Source organism: Aptenodytes patagonicus, chromosome 3 (assembly GCF_965638725.1).
Source record: "Aptenodytes patagonicus chromosome 3, bAptPat1.pri.cur, whole genome shotgun sequence".
Lineage (NCBI taxonomy): Eukaryota > Metazoa > Chordata > Aves > Sphenisciformes > Spheniscidae > Aptenodytes > Aptenodytes patagonicus.
This window is the reverse complement of record NC_134951.1, coordinates 120,609,759-120,625,109: the sequence shown is the minus strand read 5'-3', so window position 1 is coordinate 120,625,109 and position 15,351 is coordinate 120,609,759. Positions and strand designations below refer to the sequence as shown.

The window sequence follows — 15,351 nt, the reverse complement described above, 5'->3', positions numbered from 1 at the left end:
TTTCTGTCTGAGAGGTTCTTGCTGACCTGGATGCTGCAGCTATAAAATGAAGGCAGCTCTCTGCTCTCACAGAAGTCAGAAAAACTTGTGCTCTGACTGCAATCCAGGTGCCTTTTCTCCCTTCCTATCTGTCTCTGTTCCTGACCATGCTGGGTGGCCACGTGGGCTCTGCAAAATAGCTATCTATACCCACTGAGGGCTTAGACATCTGTTGTGCTGCTGTCAGTGCAAGGGGATTGTTTCCTGGGTGCCTCTTGCTCTTTTTCATGGACTTGTGGGGAGAGAAAAAAAATAAATGCTTGTGAAGCATTCAGGTGTGATAGTGGTGAGGGCAGAGAAAAGCTACCCAGTAGGCTAATATGTCCGTATTCTTAAAATCAATAATGATACAGAAGTGATGCTGGCCAAACAAAGTACTGAATAGATGCTGTTAGTTGTGTGTCACTCCTTCAGTGACAGAGGAGGATATGGGGGACTCCTGTGAGCAGCAGTAGTGCCATGTGATTGAAGAAAATAAAGCTTACAAAAGAAGGATATCCAGCCATATAAATGTGTCCTTGTTCATCCTTGCTTAACTCTGCTGTTTTCATCACCTCTTCACAGTCATCCTGTTTGAAGGGGTGGGTTGCACAGGTGAGTCTGGTTTCTTGTACCTGTACTCTGCCTGCCAGCTCCAGAAAGTGCTGCCTGCTGCTGTGGTCACTGCCTGCCAGACACTGCTGCAGACTCTTGGGCTGCCCTTGAAGAAGGCAAACCTCCCAATGCTTAACCAGTAAGTGAGAACATCTGGGGAAAATACTTTGTTTGTCTCATGAAGTTTAGCTTAAAGACAGAAGTGCATTGTCTTTTTTCTCTCTTTCTCTCAAGCGTGGGGCAGGGGTTAGTTTTGAGTTACTTAAATGTTTACAACAATGTCCTTAATCTAGAGTTAAAGGAAAAGATTTGCTGGAGATCAGTCAATGAATTTTAGCATGGCAGCTGCCATGAAGTCTGGTTGAAAATAAGTGGGTAGTAGATTCCTATTACTATTCTTGCTCTCTCAAACCTACAGAGATTTCCCTGCTGCCAAAGGGTGGATCTGTTCTGTTCTCCAACAATAAAAAGCAGATTATTTTCCTTCTTAAAATACCCAAAGGGGATTGCTAACACAGATCCTTTCCACTGTGTGCCCATCCTAGTGTGGCTGGTCTAATCCCATCCCTTCTAGCAGCGTGGAAAGGCTAATCCCTGGCACTGAAGGCACCCAGATTAACCCACTGTGGGATCAGGATGCTTGAGCTGTTGTTAGAAGATTAGTATATTTGGTTCTCAACACTTGCTGAACTTGGCCTGAACATTATTTCCAATGAGGTCACTGACTCCTGGGTGCTAGTTTGCCTGGCACGTTAGGAAAGGCTGGAGTTAAAGCAAGAGGCTGTAAAGATTAAATAGGAGCGCTGAGTGTGCAGAATGCATTTTGGATTTAAACCAGTCATTGCTGCTGATGGGGACAAACGGCTTTGGTGGTCTGGTCCAGAGTTGCTGAGCTCCTGCCTCGCTGGGGAGGTGTTCAGCGTAGCTGCGACAGCTGTCTTGCAGTTCAGTGTGGGTCAGAGGAAAGAGTTTCTGACTTGACCCAGGGATCCCTGCTGGTGGCTGCATCTGGAACAAGGAGTTGTATCGGTTGTCTCACATCTGCATTTCGGACTTACACAGAGCTGCTTTTCAGGTCAGCTCTTTCCTGCCCGTGCACATCCTTCGATGTTGAGAGCTTCTCCTTTTCATAGGCTATTTTATCTTGAATTGCTTGGCTGGAAGCAAATATAACCACTACCCTGGCACTAGTTTTGTTCAACTACTTGTGCTGGTCTCCAGATGAAACACCTCTGTCCTGGATGATATTAGAGTCTTCCTTGGTGAGGAGAAGCACCTGTTAAGTGGCTTTTCTGGTGCTTTGCTTTCTGGAGCTTCCTGCTAATGACAGTGTGTGCCATTAAGTGGGTGAGCAGCCTGCAGATGAACTTGTCTCAGTTTCTACACAGTGCAAAATGAGTTTATTTTGAGGGCAGCACCTCCACAGTGGTACCTTTAGGTAGGAAGCAATTGGCTTCCACTTTCTGTGCTGGGACTCATACTGTCTGTGCTCATAATGTCTTATTTCAGCTACTAGCAGGAGGATTCATTTTAAAAAAAGATCTTCCTCTTGTCAGCAGGGCATTAATTCCAGCGCAAAGGTTGCTCATGCTAGTTCAGCATCTTGTAAATGCTTACGCTGCTTTCTAGTGCACGGGGGAGTGACAGTGGAGCTGTGGTCCCTTTGCAACCAGACCCGCTATTGTGTGTGAACTGGGGTCTGAGGTGCACTGATGCTGGTGGAATGCACCATGGTGCTACAGGGACTGTGCATGGGTAGGGATGGGCACGGTAGATCTCCTTTCCTTCTTGAAAAGCAACTTTTTTCCTATTTCTTGTCTGGGAAATTACAAATGAGGGCTCTAAAGATAAACTCCTCTTTAAAGATTTTTGGTCATACAAGAGGAGTATGTATATTCATCTGCTTTTTCAGTGGAAAACTGCCATGATGGTAAAATAACCATTAGCTAGGAACTGTTTTTCTCTATCATGACCCGGGTGAATACAAAATTACATTTGATTCAAAGCAGCTTATCTTTAAAAGTACTGAACACTGTCTGTGTGGAACTGGTTCCAGTGATTTCATTCAACATTGTTGCTGACTGTCTTGATTTCAAGACATGTTCTTTTGTGAATGTGGATTGTATCATGCTTCCCTTTGTCTGTGCATACAAACATTTCTTGGCTGAAATGTATATAACTATTTTGTCAGATGAGCGACAAATGCAATTTTTCTTCCTCATCAGGCCAGCAAGGATATTCAACTGAAACCCATGTGGAAGACATAAGTCTAAAAGTTCTTTCAGTGGAGATACACTAGAAAGGTAGGGCCTTTCCATAAACGCTTGCTTTGAGTTTGACACTGGTATCTTAGAGTTGTAGCTGTACTAAGCATTCCCACATCTGGCAATGCTGTGCAGCCTAGTGAAGCAAGAGCCATTCAGTTTAACACATTTATAAGCACTAAGTACATTCCTCTGTACTTTACAAACATACTTTGGGGGATTACCATAGAGCTGCATGATAAAATAATTTTTAATATCTTATGCAAGGCCCGTGTTGCAATCTATTCTGAAAAAATAACTTTTGAAACCCAGAATGTGGGCCTAAACCTTCTGCCTCGCTTACTGTGGCAAGAGGACAAGGCCACTGCTATGGTGGTACTGCCTCCAGTTGTCTCACTGAAACAAGACAGATGCATTTTGAAATAACCAGCAAGGACATGGGATAGCAAAGTGTGTGTTGGTTCTCCCACTTGGCCAATGTTTCCTGCACATGGAACTTGCCCTTGATTTAGATCAGCATGGGCCTAGCTGATCAGCTGTGCCTAACAGGCATGTGTAAGATAGTTGTCTGTATTAGGTAAAGAATTTCAAACCACCTGTTCACTGAATGAAAATGTAATGTCTGACAGTGTGCTGAGGTCATTCAAACTGAGTAAAAACATATATATACACTATATATAAAATGGGCCATAAATAAGACATTGTCCAGTGTGGAAAAAGTGCACTGTAGACTTTAATATACTAGAAGCGAGGGTCATACAATGTCAGTAATGGTTCTGCTTGTATTTCAGCCCATACTTGCTGTAACAGTGCTTATAAACTTGTAACCTGGATGAAGGCAGTTTCTAGGACATGGGGAGAGTCACTGTACGCATCTGGGGGATACACAAAGTGAAAAAAGAGGGAGAGAGATGCTAATGCCACCACACTGTGAGCTCAGGCCTTGGTTTTCCTAAAGGAACAGATTATGTATGAGTAGTTCTTGTTTGTGTTCAGTGTGTAGAGCATAATGTATTGTCTGGCTGATATCAAATAATCATACTTAAGCCACTGGTTTGCTCATCAGAATACCTTCAAAGGGTGGACCTCAGACCTACACTGATAAGGTAGGGAACAGCAGTGCTGGCTGGACGCCCTGCCCTTCCCCACGGCTGGCAAATCCATGTTCATGTAGGTTTTGTACCCCTATCCCAAAGGTCAAGGAAGCCCCAGCAGGGTTCATTTCCCACCCCTGATGTTGCTTCTAACGGCTGAAGATAGGTGTTAGTTTATTCACTGCTTTTGTTTGACATGGGGGAGTCCCCACCAAGACTGTCTGCTTGGTAGGCACCATAGTTGCACAAGAGAAATAACATTTTGACACTGAAGCATATTTTTAATTGGCTATAATAGTTTAAATTTGAGGGAAAACAAGCAGAAATATAAAATGAAAGGAATGGATGTGGTGAAACTGCAGTCCTATAGCAGGCGGAGATGCAGGTGGAGACTGATCAGCTAGTGTGGCTTGCTCTGCTTCTGTGCGACTGGCTTGCAGTGGGAACAGCGGCCTTTTCTGTATCTGAACAAAAATTTACCTACGGAATATGCTTGAAACTAATCTCTAAAAAAATCTTGGGAAAGTGCATTTAGCAGTTCAGGCTTGGGGTCATCTTCTCACCTTTCCTTCCTTTCTGGTTCTGACATCAGGAAGGTTCTCCCTGGGGTTTCTAGAGTCCTTCAGATCTAGAATTACTAAAAACAAACAAAAAAACCCCCAGCTTTAAGGGCAGGTTTGGGGACTTTCAACAGAGTATGCATTGCACTGCAAGGAATAGATGTGAAGTATAAAAATACAGGCATACTGTACATAATGTGCTTGCTGTGCAAGAGAAGTTACTCATGTCTATACAATGTTTAACACTATAAAATACCCTGAGTGCCAAGTCCTGAGAGGAGCTCAGCTTTCAGCTCCCTCTGGGGCTATAGGAAGATCTGTAGCTGCTCACAGGATTGAGCCCTTGCAGTGTTACATCTCCAGCTTCCCCAAACCCCAAATCCAGGCTGTTTCTGCAGCTACCCTTGCAAGTGTCCCCTCTCCACAAAAGAGTGTTGCCCTAGCAATGATTTTGAGATGCAATATTTTGTGCTGCGTGTTCAGTTTCCCTCCTTGTGGCAGAAACAGGGAAGGACAAAGCAGGAGAGAGCCTGAGAGTCAGTTTTTGTCTGCCAGCAAGTTGGGAGTGTGCATTGCTCAGGCTGTTATAAAAGGCCCTTGTTAAGTAATCACATTTCTCTTGCGTAAGTACTTGGTTTTCGGAGGCTTTAGCCAATCGGAGGCTGCAGCTCACAGACAGAAGCATGCCTAACTACCGTGACTTTTTAAATAATGTATGATTATTAATCTGCTGAAAGCTGTATAAAATCTCTTTAGATAAGGTTGAGCAGCGGAGACTCCCCAGTGCTGGTGGTAGCTGAGCTACAGCTGTAAGATGCTGCCAAAAAGCCTGTGCAGATCCTTGTGAGTAACATTTCTGATTCTTCTGAAGGGTGTTTGCAGCTGATAACTGCAGGCAGGGAAATACTGTAGATGTTTATTGACGGCAACAAATTAGAGGGAGGCAGGAGGTAAGAGACAGTAGTGAAACTATTGGCTGGTTTTAAAATAAGTCTTTCCTCCTAGACTTCTGTAAGCAAGTATGGGTTTCTCTGAAGCTGTGTAATCAAGTCTCTTCCAAATATGCTGATAAAAAAGAAATGTGGTGCTGAATTCAATTACAGGACTGTCAGAAGAACATAGATTTGGCCTGACAGCGTGATCAAAGGACCATCTAGTCCCAGGTACTGGTCTGGAGTGGCCAAAAGTCAATATTCAAGGAAAGAGTATAAGAATAGGACAACTGTACAGTGATATTTCCTCTCCTACGTCTTCCTGGCTTTCAGAAATCTGCAGGTCAGTTATTTCCTGAGTCAGAAATTATATCTTTAATCGTACAAGTGGATTTTTCTTTTCAGAATTTGCTAATTCAGAATTTGCTAATTCAGTGTATCTGTTGAAGACAATACATTGTTTTGGGATTTGAGTGACATAAATCTAATTGGGATTTGGTATCTTGAGTTAAATGAGTTCTTCCACATAGGATTTTTGTTTTTTAAAAAAAGGGTGGTTTTCTGTTTAGATGGAACTGAAAAGGGAAAAGCTTGTTTGGATCTACAGAAAACAGATTTCCCTCTCCCACTTCCTTGTGATGTATCTGGATGCAGCTCAGTCCATGAACAAAGCCCGGAACTATAAAACCATCCACTGAAGTGGGAACTGGAATTTATTAGTTCAATGCTGAGCAACTTGGAACAACTCAGTTATTATTCCTGCCAACCCTGGAAGGCACTGAAGTGCCATTGTATAGAGAAGGCAGCTCAAGTGTTGATCTGTGAGGGGAAATAAAGCTGTTGCTTATAGTGTGGATGCACATACACTTACTCTTACAGGTGGCACAAAACTCTTCCTTGATAGAAAAATGCTGGACTAATGGAGATCACTTGAGAGAGCTCAAGTCACTACTTACAAACCTTGGAAAAAGTGTAGTATGTAGACTTTACAGTCTATAAAGTTCTTGAGACCTGCAAAAGCATTTAAATCTTATTTGCAGCCAGTAGATGAGGAGGTAATATCACCACATAAAGCTGTTATTTTGTAGCAGTTACAGTATTAGATAGGTACATGTGAAAAGCTATATTGAACTAAAAGGCACTCTGGCAAAGCCAGATTTTAATGTTTTCATTTTTCTTTCCTAAAGAGGGCAAAATGATAGGCCTGTTTGCTTCCGTATAAATTCAATAGTGATGTAAGATAAGCTGCAATCCCTCTTTTACACTTGCTTGCTTATTTAGACCTTAACTCAAATTTGCCTATGGATATATTGCAAAGGTTTTATGTCTCTTGCACTGTGCCAGTAAGGGATGGGTGGTGGCAGAGCAGGCTGCTCACTGGGCGCTCCATGGCTTTCCATTTCAATTCCGCAGCCTAGCGAGACCTCTTTGCTTCTGTGCTTCAGGGTTGTTCAGAAACCTGGCAGCCTTCCCAGGTGTTTGTAGTGTTTGTTCTCCATCTGAAACTCACACAGGGGTCTTTAGCCTTTACAGCGCTAGGGGCTGGCAGAGGGAGGTAATGACCAATCTTAGACAACATGAGACAGGTTTTTCCAGATCCTTGAAGTAATCTGATGATCTGAGGAGAGTTTACAGTCATAAAAACCCATGAGAGACTATTAAAGATGCTACTACTAGAAATCCTTGAGCTGCTGGAAGAGTTTCTGGGGAAGTATCTGTTGCCTGCCCTGTTTTTCGGACTGTTCTTTGGGCTGCTGACACTGCTGTCAAGAGGATGCTGGTTCAAAGAAAGATGCTCCTAGCCCATGCAAGGCCTTCTATTTGTAATGTTTTCATAAGAACTAAAGTCAGCAAACTGGTGCATTTACAATGTTGTTTTTAAAACAGTCTCTGGGACATGGAATGAACCCAAGCATATGTTAGGATAGCCAAATAATATTTCTAATTTGTTGCAGGGTAAAATGGACACTATAAACAAGCTGAAGATTTTTGTGATGTTTCTGTCTCTGGCTACTTTCATGGTCATGGTGATACTGAATGCTGGAAATGCCACTGGGATATTCAAAGGTAATGCAAGCAAATTGTCTTTGTCCAGAGGTGGATTTCATGCATTATATCATTTAATGATATAAGGTGCCTTAGATGGCACATAGATCTGTTATATGTCTACATAGATATATGTTATATATCTACATATAGATCTGTTTGTCACCTCATTGCTTTTCTAAATACACCTTGATCTGTGAAAGATGAAGTAGCTGGTGCATCCTCCAGCTGTTACAGCCAGGTGCCTGAGCCCTATCCAGTCCCTTGAAATCCAAGTAAATGGTCTTGTCCCCGGTGAACCTGGATCTAGCTGTGGGTGAAAGGCAATCTTTGCATATGCTGCCCTTGTATCCCTGGTGGAAGCTGTTCAGGCTGCTGCTGTGGGTTTCTAGAAGACAGTGGTGCTTGGTTTGAACACTACCCAGATGAATCTGTCAGAAATGGACATTGTGCTTCTCTCTGGCTTTCACGTGCGACTGGCTTTTCTGGTTCTGTATAAGAGGGAAGGTGCTTGGGGTTCCCCATAGGGACAGTGATCCCATAATGGGTGTCTAAAGGCAAGCCAACTGCAGCATATGGCTTGTTTTCACCAAGGGCATCCTCTCGCCTCCCTCAGATCCACTGAGGTGTGGACTAAGCCTTAAGGAAGATTGCAGGGTGAGGGAAGTCAGCAGTCTTTCCCCATCCTTAGTATGTAGTAACACTTTTGTCTGCAATAACATTCACCACCACAGGTCTGTTCAGGACAACCCCTGGAAACATCTCAGCAAAATACAACACTGACTTCACACCAGCTGGCTGGACTTTCTTCATCTGGAATGTCATCTATGCCTGGCAGCTTGCCTGGCTTCTCTATGCCTTGTCAGGGATCTGTCGAAGGTATTTTCCCTGCTTATACATGAAGGTATACGTGAAGGACAGTGGCTCTTCCCTTCTGTAGCTCAGTCTTGCACCCTTTTTCTGGGGTTTCTAGTCAGAGTAAACCCACTGCCATTCCTCTTGGCTTGATGTGCTGAAGCTCTGCTGCTGGAGCATCTCTTAGGTTCAGCATCCAAAGCTGGGAAGCAGTTTGGAGGTGTATATGAACTGCTCTAACATGTGGACAGGTTACAAAGCATGTAAACTGTTCTGTGAGGCCTGGTTTCCACTTATTCATGTGATCTGACAGTTACCCAGTAGCTGTGCTTACCCGCTGCTAGGTGCTGAGAATCCAAAGGGACAAAATTAATGAATTATGGAGCTAATGCTTTGAGTTTACTTGCTGTCAGAGATCAGAGATTTAAGCTGAAATGTTTAACTCCAGCATAGAGTCCCTGTTAGTATGAGGAAAATGAGGCCAGGAAAGTTTGGTTGGTCAATGCAGGCATTGTTTTCCTTTCTCCATACATGCTTTTTCCTTGCAGGAATGAACTTGGATGTGTCTACATAAAGCCAGACTTGCTACCAATACCTTTTTATGTGGTATGGATTCTGAATAATGGCCTCAATGTTGGATGGCTGTTTTTGTGGGACCGAGAGTAAGTTGCCTTTTGTTACAAATGCTCTTATTGGGACTACCCCAATACTTCATTTTGCCCTTTTCCTATGTGTGAACACTTAATCAGACCTGTAAAACTCAATGGCAGGCCTTGGCAAAAGGTAGCCTTCACAAAAGTTTCGGGTTGTGATGTTTTCATCTTGCCCATGAGGTGGATTGGTTATTGAAGTCCAGGATCTCCTCAAAGCTTCTGTTCTTCTGTGTTTTTCCCTCCACAGGTAAGACAGGAGCCATGCTTCTCTTCATAGACACAGTTAAGCTCCTTGCCTTGGATTGTTTTCATAATCATGGTCACATGAAGGGCTTATAATAGTACTGCTGTCAAGAGGTGAAGAAATCAGTTGCAGTCAGGAAAATAACTTTGTGATTAACAGAGTAAACCAGCAGTATGTTAAAATGAGGGCTACATGTAGTGATTACGTTTATTAAAGGCTGATTAACTTAAAAGTCAGTAAAGGCCAGACACTAAAGCTATGAATTAAGGCATTGTGACACCACTGAAAAAAGTATTGTACATTGTGTGTGTATGTATTCTTTGTCCTAGATACCTCCTCCCAGCCCTGGTGTTCCTGGCAGCCCTCACTCTGACTACATGTGCTGCCCTCTTCATTTCACACCAAGCACTGAGCATCCATTCCTCGTGGCTTGTGAAGGGTCACAAAGCTGAGCTCTGGCTCATCTGCATCCTAGTAGGTGGCATTTGGGAAGCTGTGCTGTTGGTAAATGCTTGAAAAAAAAAAACCTGTGCTGAAGGTATCAAGAATGAAAGATTCAATGACAGGAGATGGGGAAGGGAAGATTTCTGCCCTGACTTTAACTTGTGCCTGCTGAAGGTACACACACAAGCTTAATTGCGCCTCAGTTTCCTATCAGACATCATGGGAATGATTCAGAGCAAGGTATATCCCTCGTACTTCTCTAGGTACTACAGAATGAAGTTTTCAGTTATGTATGAAAACTTCAGCCTGACTTGTGTTTGGGGTGGGGAGAACAATATTTCTTGCAGAGGGAGAAGCCATTGCTTAGGGTGGCTTCTGTTGCTGTAGCTGATGGTGATGTCCCTGGTATCTGACTACAAGAAATTATATACTTGTATGGGGAAGTGTACACTGCCTAAGGTTTCAAATGCAGCTGCCTTTCTGAGTTTTGCCAAATTCTGGAAGAAAACTAATTTTCTGTTGTCTCTGAGAGGAGTAGGTGTTTGGCAAACTACAGAGAAAATAAGATAAACATACTCATACTTCATCACTCCTTGATTCCCTCCTTGTGCCTCTCTCCTAGCTCAAACCTGCTACCCCCAAACCCTTCCTCCCCATCCAGGACACCTCACACTGCAGTTCATCCCATGGCTGCTGTGTGCTTTAACCACCTTTGGTCCCTTTGCTTGATGTTGGCGTTGCTCAGTAAGAAAGTGAATCAGCTGAAAAAGCACACCAAAGGAGCTAGGAGGGTCTCCAGTGGAGGAGGAGTCTGCACAGAAAAGTTCCTACTGACTCTGCTGGAAATGTCTCTAAATCTCTTGGCACAAGCTGGGAGTGGGATCTGTTCTTTACACTGTTGTATTTCAGTTCCTGAGACACCAGTATAATGCAGAGAGCTGGGAATAGCTGGACTCCCTGTCCTCACTCAGGAGTGATTCCAGCCCTTGATATTGCCTGCTCCATGTAGCAAAGATGTTTGCTGGGAGGTTGTTGAGATTCAAAAAACTGTTCTCTCTGCCACTTACAGCAGCCTGCAACATCTGGGCTGGGTAGCCAGGCAGACTGTGCTTTGAGGTGCGGATGGGAAGCTCCCGCTGGGGTTGCAGGGCTTTTTATGGGGGAATCTGCAGCTGCCACTGGGGTACTTGGGGGACCCCAAGGCTTCAACTCTTCTCCATGTTGAGGGAATTTCCCTGCAGCTAGGTCCAGAAGGCTGGCTTAACTGCCCCAGGACCTATGGGTCACAAAAGACAAACAGGAATTACCTTTTTTAATTATGCTTGTCATCTTGCTGTTCTACATGGCAGGTCCAGAATGGGCTGGCGCTGTATGCAACATGGACCACCATTGCCACTCTGCTGAACTTTGCCATTGTGTTGATCTACAAGTGGAATGTGTCCAATGAGACAGCAACGACTGCTTCTCTAAGCATCCTTGCTCTCAACCTAGTAATATGGTAAGTAACCTCATGGGTTCCCACCAAGCCTGAAAGACCCCTTCCGCATCTCACAAATGGGTTGGACCATCTGTCCCATTCATTTATAGTCTGTCCCTGTACCAACACTGAGTACAAAGGCCTCTGTTATAACTCATGGCAGATGAACAGGGAGCCTGGGCAGAGCTTTTCTTCCCTGATCCTCAGCAATGCCAATAAGCACATGCTGTGGGCCAGGAACAGGTTTCTGTGACTTGCATGAGCCCAACCTGCCCTAGGTTTGCAGGTGAGGGCTTGATATAGAAAATACATGAAACATGGCTTTATTTTTTCCCTAAACTTGCCTTAGATAACTTTTTATTAATCTTCTGAATTTTAGTAAATGCACAATTTAGGACTCTGGTCCAAACTGGCCTGCAAAAAAACTATTCTTTGTCCAATTCCTTTCTTAAACTTTCTATGGAAAAAAAAATGTACAGAGAAAACGCTTACTTTGGTCACTCCTTTTCTTCACAGGTTTTATCTAGAAAACTTCTTTCTTGACCAGTATGTCCGCTATAACCTTACAATCTACCCGGTGGTCATAATAGCTCTGACTGGCAGCGCATGCAAGAACTTCTCATTTTCATCCCCAATGACAAACAGCGTTTTTATAGGTGAATCTTTTGGACTGTTTCCAACTCATAAAAGAAGGCCAGTAGCCACTTACACAGGAAAGATGTGGATTAGGGGCAGAAAGACAGACTTGCCTCTTGAAAAGTATTATTTATGAGAAGAAGAACTAGGGATTTATTAGAAGGTATTCATTTTGCAAAGTAAAGAGTAGAGCAGAAATCATTGCCCATGAGCCTTGGGGTTGGATTCAAACCTTGTGTTGCCTCAAGTTCACTTCCTGGTGTAATAAGTTTGCCCTACAATTCTCCATCATCCACTTGAGTCCTCTGCTGGTAGCTCCATCTGACACAGGGTGGGCCAAAGGAAGAGCAGGGCTGGGATGAAGGCTGTGGACTTCCATTTGCCCTATCATTGGGTATCTAGGAGCAGTGCAAAGTTTCTGACCCAAGGAGGGTTGTATCTAAATTTCACAGTGCAAAACCCTGCGCATGCTCCCCTCCTACACAGAGCTCAGGCTAGCCTTAACAAGTTTTCCTGGGATTATTTGGTTGCTGCAGGCCACTGTAGCTGAGTTGAATGTAGTCATCCATTGTAAAAGGGCTTAAGCTGTCCAAATACTGTACAATCTGGCAAAAGCTATGCCATTATGAGTAGCTTTATGCTGTCATGAAAGGGACTGAGCTGTGTGAAGTCTGAATCTGCTGTAGCAGTTTGAGATGCCTGTTCCCACCATAGGGTCAGCAGAAGGGAGCATGTTCCCACACTTCAGCCTTCCCACTGCCACGTACTAGTGGTTAAAGCTAATTTCTGGACTGGCACCACCAATCGCAGTCACTCCAGTACGTGTTCCCTTTTGCTGCAAGGGCAGCTGGAGCCCGGTAATGCCTAAAAGCACTCAGCAGGATTTAGCAGAGCTTGTCTGCCAAAGGCATGAGGGCACTGGAGATTCATCTCCTGATGGTTAGGGCCACCAGGAATGTGAAGGTATGCGTGATCTCTGGCAGACAGCTGTGTAGTAGGTGCATTTCTACCAGTAAAACTTCATTCTTAGTGGTTCAGCTTGTTTGGCTGGTAGGACAAGAATGTGCTTTTCCCAACTAGTGCATGTTTCTTTATATAGTTCAACTATTCTTGGAGTGTTTTGTTAATGTGATGCACTTTTATTCCTGTGTCCATAAAGCCTCTCCCTTTTAGATATGCCTTGACCTGGAAGTATTGGGTGAGTTTGACTGGATAGCAGTGAAACTCTGAACTCTGTGAAATACAACTCTGATGGGGGTAATGGCTCCTATACAGTGGGGTTCTTTTTTGCTCTTTCCCTGAATGTCCCCTGTACTAGGAGCTGGGGTATGACAAGAGCCACTGACTTTCTCTCATGCACTAACATGCTTCTGTGTTTCTTTTCTAGTTGTTCTGCTGGCAATGACTTGCTTGATCTTTGCTGTTCGGCTGGGATTAGTCACATGGAGATACTACAAGAGACCACTGGCAGCATCAGAAACCCCAGACCCATCAGGCACAGTGGCCTGAGACCTCTGGCATGTTGTGGCAGATACTTTAAAGGGAGAAAAAAAGAACTGGGCATCTGCTGGTCCTTCTTTCCAGTATCGATTGCCTTGTGCTCTTTAACTATGTCTTTCCATTCTAAATGCAGATGGCTTGTCTGCAAATCTGTCCTGCTCTCACGTTCCCTCAGATCAGCTACTCACAGCCCCACCTTGAATATGTACCCTCCTTCATTTGGTTTGACTCTGTATCAGTGCAGGAAAAGGTCCTTCAGCTGAACAGCCCTGTGCACCTTTTTGACTGAGCTGTGGCTCTTTGCTCCTGCAAAAGTGCAATGAGGGCTGTCAACAGGCACTTGGCAGGCTTGCACAGACAGTTGTTCATATTCTTTCCTTGGCAGTTCACTTTTCTAAAGTGCAGCTCTAAGCGAACTGTCCCTGGGAGTCATGGTGAGCAGTGGGAGGTCTGTCATTCCTTTGGCCATTCAGTGCTGGGTATCTGCAAGCCCCTGGTGCTGTGAGCAGATCTCCTGCAGGCAGTGACTGCTCCCTTTCCTGCTTCTCTTCATCGTGATGGGAACAGATACTACAACTCTAAAGATCTACCTTTGTGGTGTCAGCTCTGATGTTTGAAATCCAAGGGGGGAGGAGGAGTGACTGAATACTTCTGACACAATTGCAAGCCTTCAACCTATTTCAGCTTGTAGCTCTAGAAACTGAAGATGCACTTTTCAGCATACAGTAAGATATCTGGGTCTCTGCCCTGGTTTTTCCCGACTTTCTCAGTTAAGTTAGTCACTGTGTCAGCGCCTCTGCCTGTGGACCCACAATAACAGCAGATTCGTGCTGTTCCTGCTCTGCCTGTAAGATGAGATCTAGGTCAGGTGGGAGTGGTGGCTTGCCTTTCCCTGAGCTGTGCAGAGTGAGCAGTGCAGTTTGTGCTGGCTGGATGCCTCCTGCTGGAGGATGGTTTGTAGCCACTCTGGCAGGAGGTTAGATGTACAGATGAGATGATACCTGATCTGGGGTGAAGCCTGCTGCTTCAAAGTGAAGCCTGTTTAAGGGGGGGGGGGGGGGGGGGAATTTGAACCGGTAGAGTGAGTTCATCCTGGATCAGTGCTTTCTCATGTGGCTTCACCACTTCTGAGGTGGTATTAGGAAGCCTGAAAGTGGACTGAAAGGTGCTTTCAGGTGCTGAATATCTTGTAATACTATTACAAAGGTGAATTCTTCTAAAATAATGTGCTATTGTTTACATTTAACAAAGAACAAAATCAGTGTAATGCAATTCTTGTCATTCTGTTGTGTTTTATTTTCAACTAAATCAGCTAATTCCACCACTCTTCCACTAACTCCAAATCATCTAAAGCAACTGCCCTAGCTCCTGCCTCACTTGTGTCCTGGTCCCCTGCTGGAGCCAGCTGCTCCTCCCTCCCTGGGATGTTCCTGGGTGTAGCTGCTTCCACTGATCATGCCTTCATCAACCTTAGGGGCAAAGACTTGGGTGATGCAGATTCCTATGTATGACTTGAACAGGGTGCTGGGCAGAAGAGTTTAATTAAACTTCTATTTTATAAGCTCTCTCTCCCAAAAGCCCAGCTAGTAAATTCCCAGCAGCCTCTCCATAAGCTGCCTTCTTTAATACAGTGGTATTAAATCCACTGGTGTTTGGATTAAGGGGTCCAGGCAAGGTGAGTAGTTGGTGCAACGCTGTGCAGCAGTTAATGCATGGGGAGCCCTGGAAGGTTTTGCATCCTCCTAAGCAAGAGCTTTGCAAACAGCTCCTGGACCAGGGCAGCTGCACTGCCGTTCCACAGGATATTAAACAAAGCCTTCAGGGGCTTTCTTGGTGTATGTACCTGATGTCTGTACTGGCCAAATGATGAGAAATTATACCACAGGATACAATTAATGCATTAATTGGCTAGGGAGAGTCAACAGGGCTTCTGTAGAGGGAAGTCACGTCTCACAAATCTCTTTGAATTCAAGCACGTACTCAAAAAGCACGTAGGTAAGGGTGAATTGTTTA

General features: G+C 44.3%; 1 protein-coding gene across 1 annotated transcript; it reads left to right on the top strand.

The window, feature by feature from the left end:
- The first annotated feature begins 5,263 nt into the window (after positions 1 to 5,263).
- On the top strand, positions 5,264 to 14,363 carry LOC143159109 (uncharacterized). The gene is made up of 9 exons (XM_076335589.1): positions 5,264 to 5,394; positions 5,655 to 5,826; positions 7,439 to 7,550; positions 8,264 to 8,408; positions 8,933 to 9,046; positions 9,611 to 9,755; positions 11,075 to 11,223; positions 11,719 to 11,858; positions 13,226 to 14,363. The coding sequence occupies exons 3-9, from the start codon at positions 7,445 to 7,447 to the stop codon at positions 13,345 to 13,347; spliced, it is 921 nt and encodes a 306-aa protein (XP_076191704.1). The 5' UTR covers positions 5,264 to 5,394; positions 5,655 to 5,826; positions 7,439 to 7,444; the 3' UTR covers positions 13,348 to 14,363.
- Positions 14,364 to 15,351: the final 988 nt, after the last annotated feature.

Coding starts and splice junctions, on each gene's coding strand:
- LOC143159109 (XM_076335589.1), top strand. CDS start 7,445: ATGGACACTATAAACAAGCTGAAGATTTTTGTGATGTTTCTGTCTCTG. Junction 9,756..11,074: donor TCTGGCTCATCTGCATCCTA/GTAGGTGGCATT, acceptor TCTACATGGCAG/GTCCAGAATGGGCTGGCGCT. Junction 11,224..11,718: donor GCTCTCAACCTAGTAATATG/GTAAGTAACCTC, acceptor TTTTCTTCACAG/GTTTTATCTAGAAAACTTCT.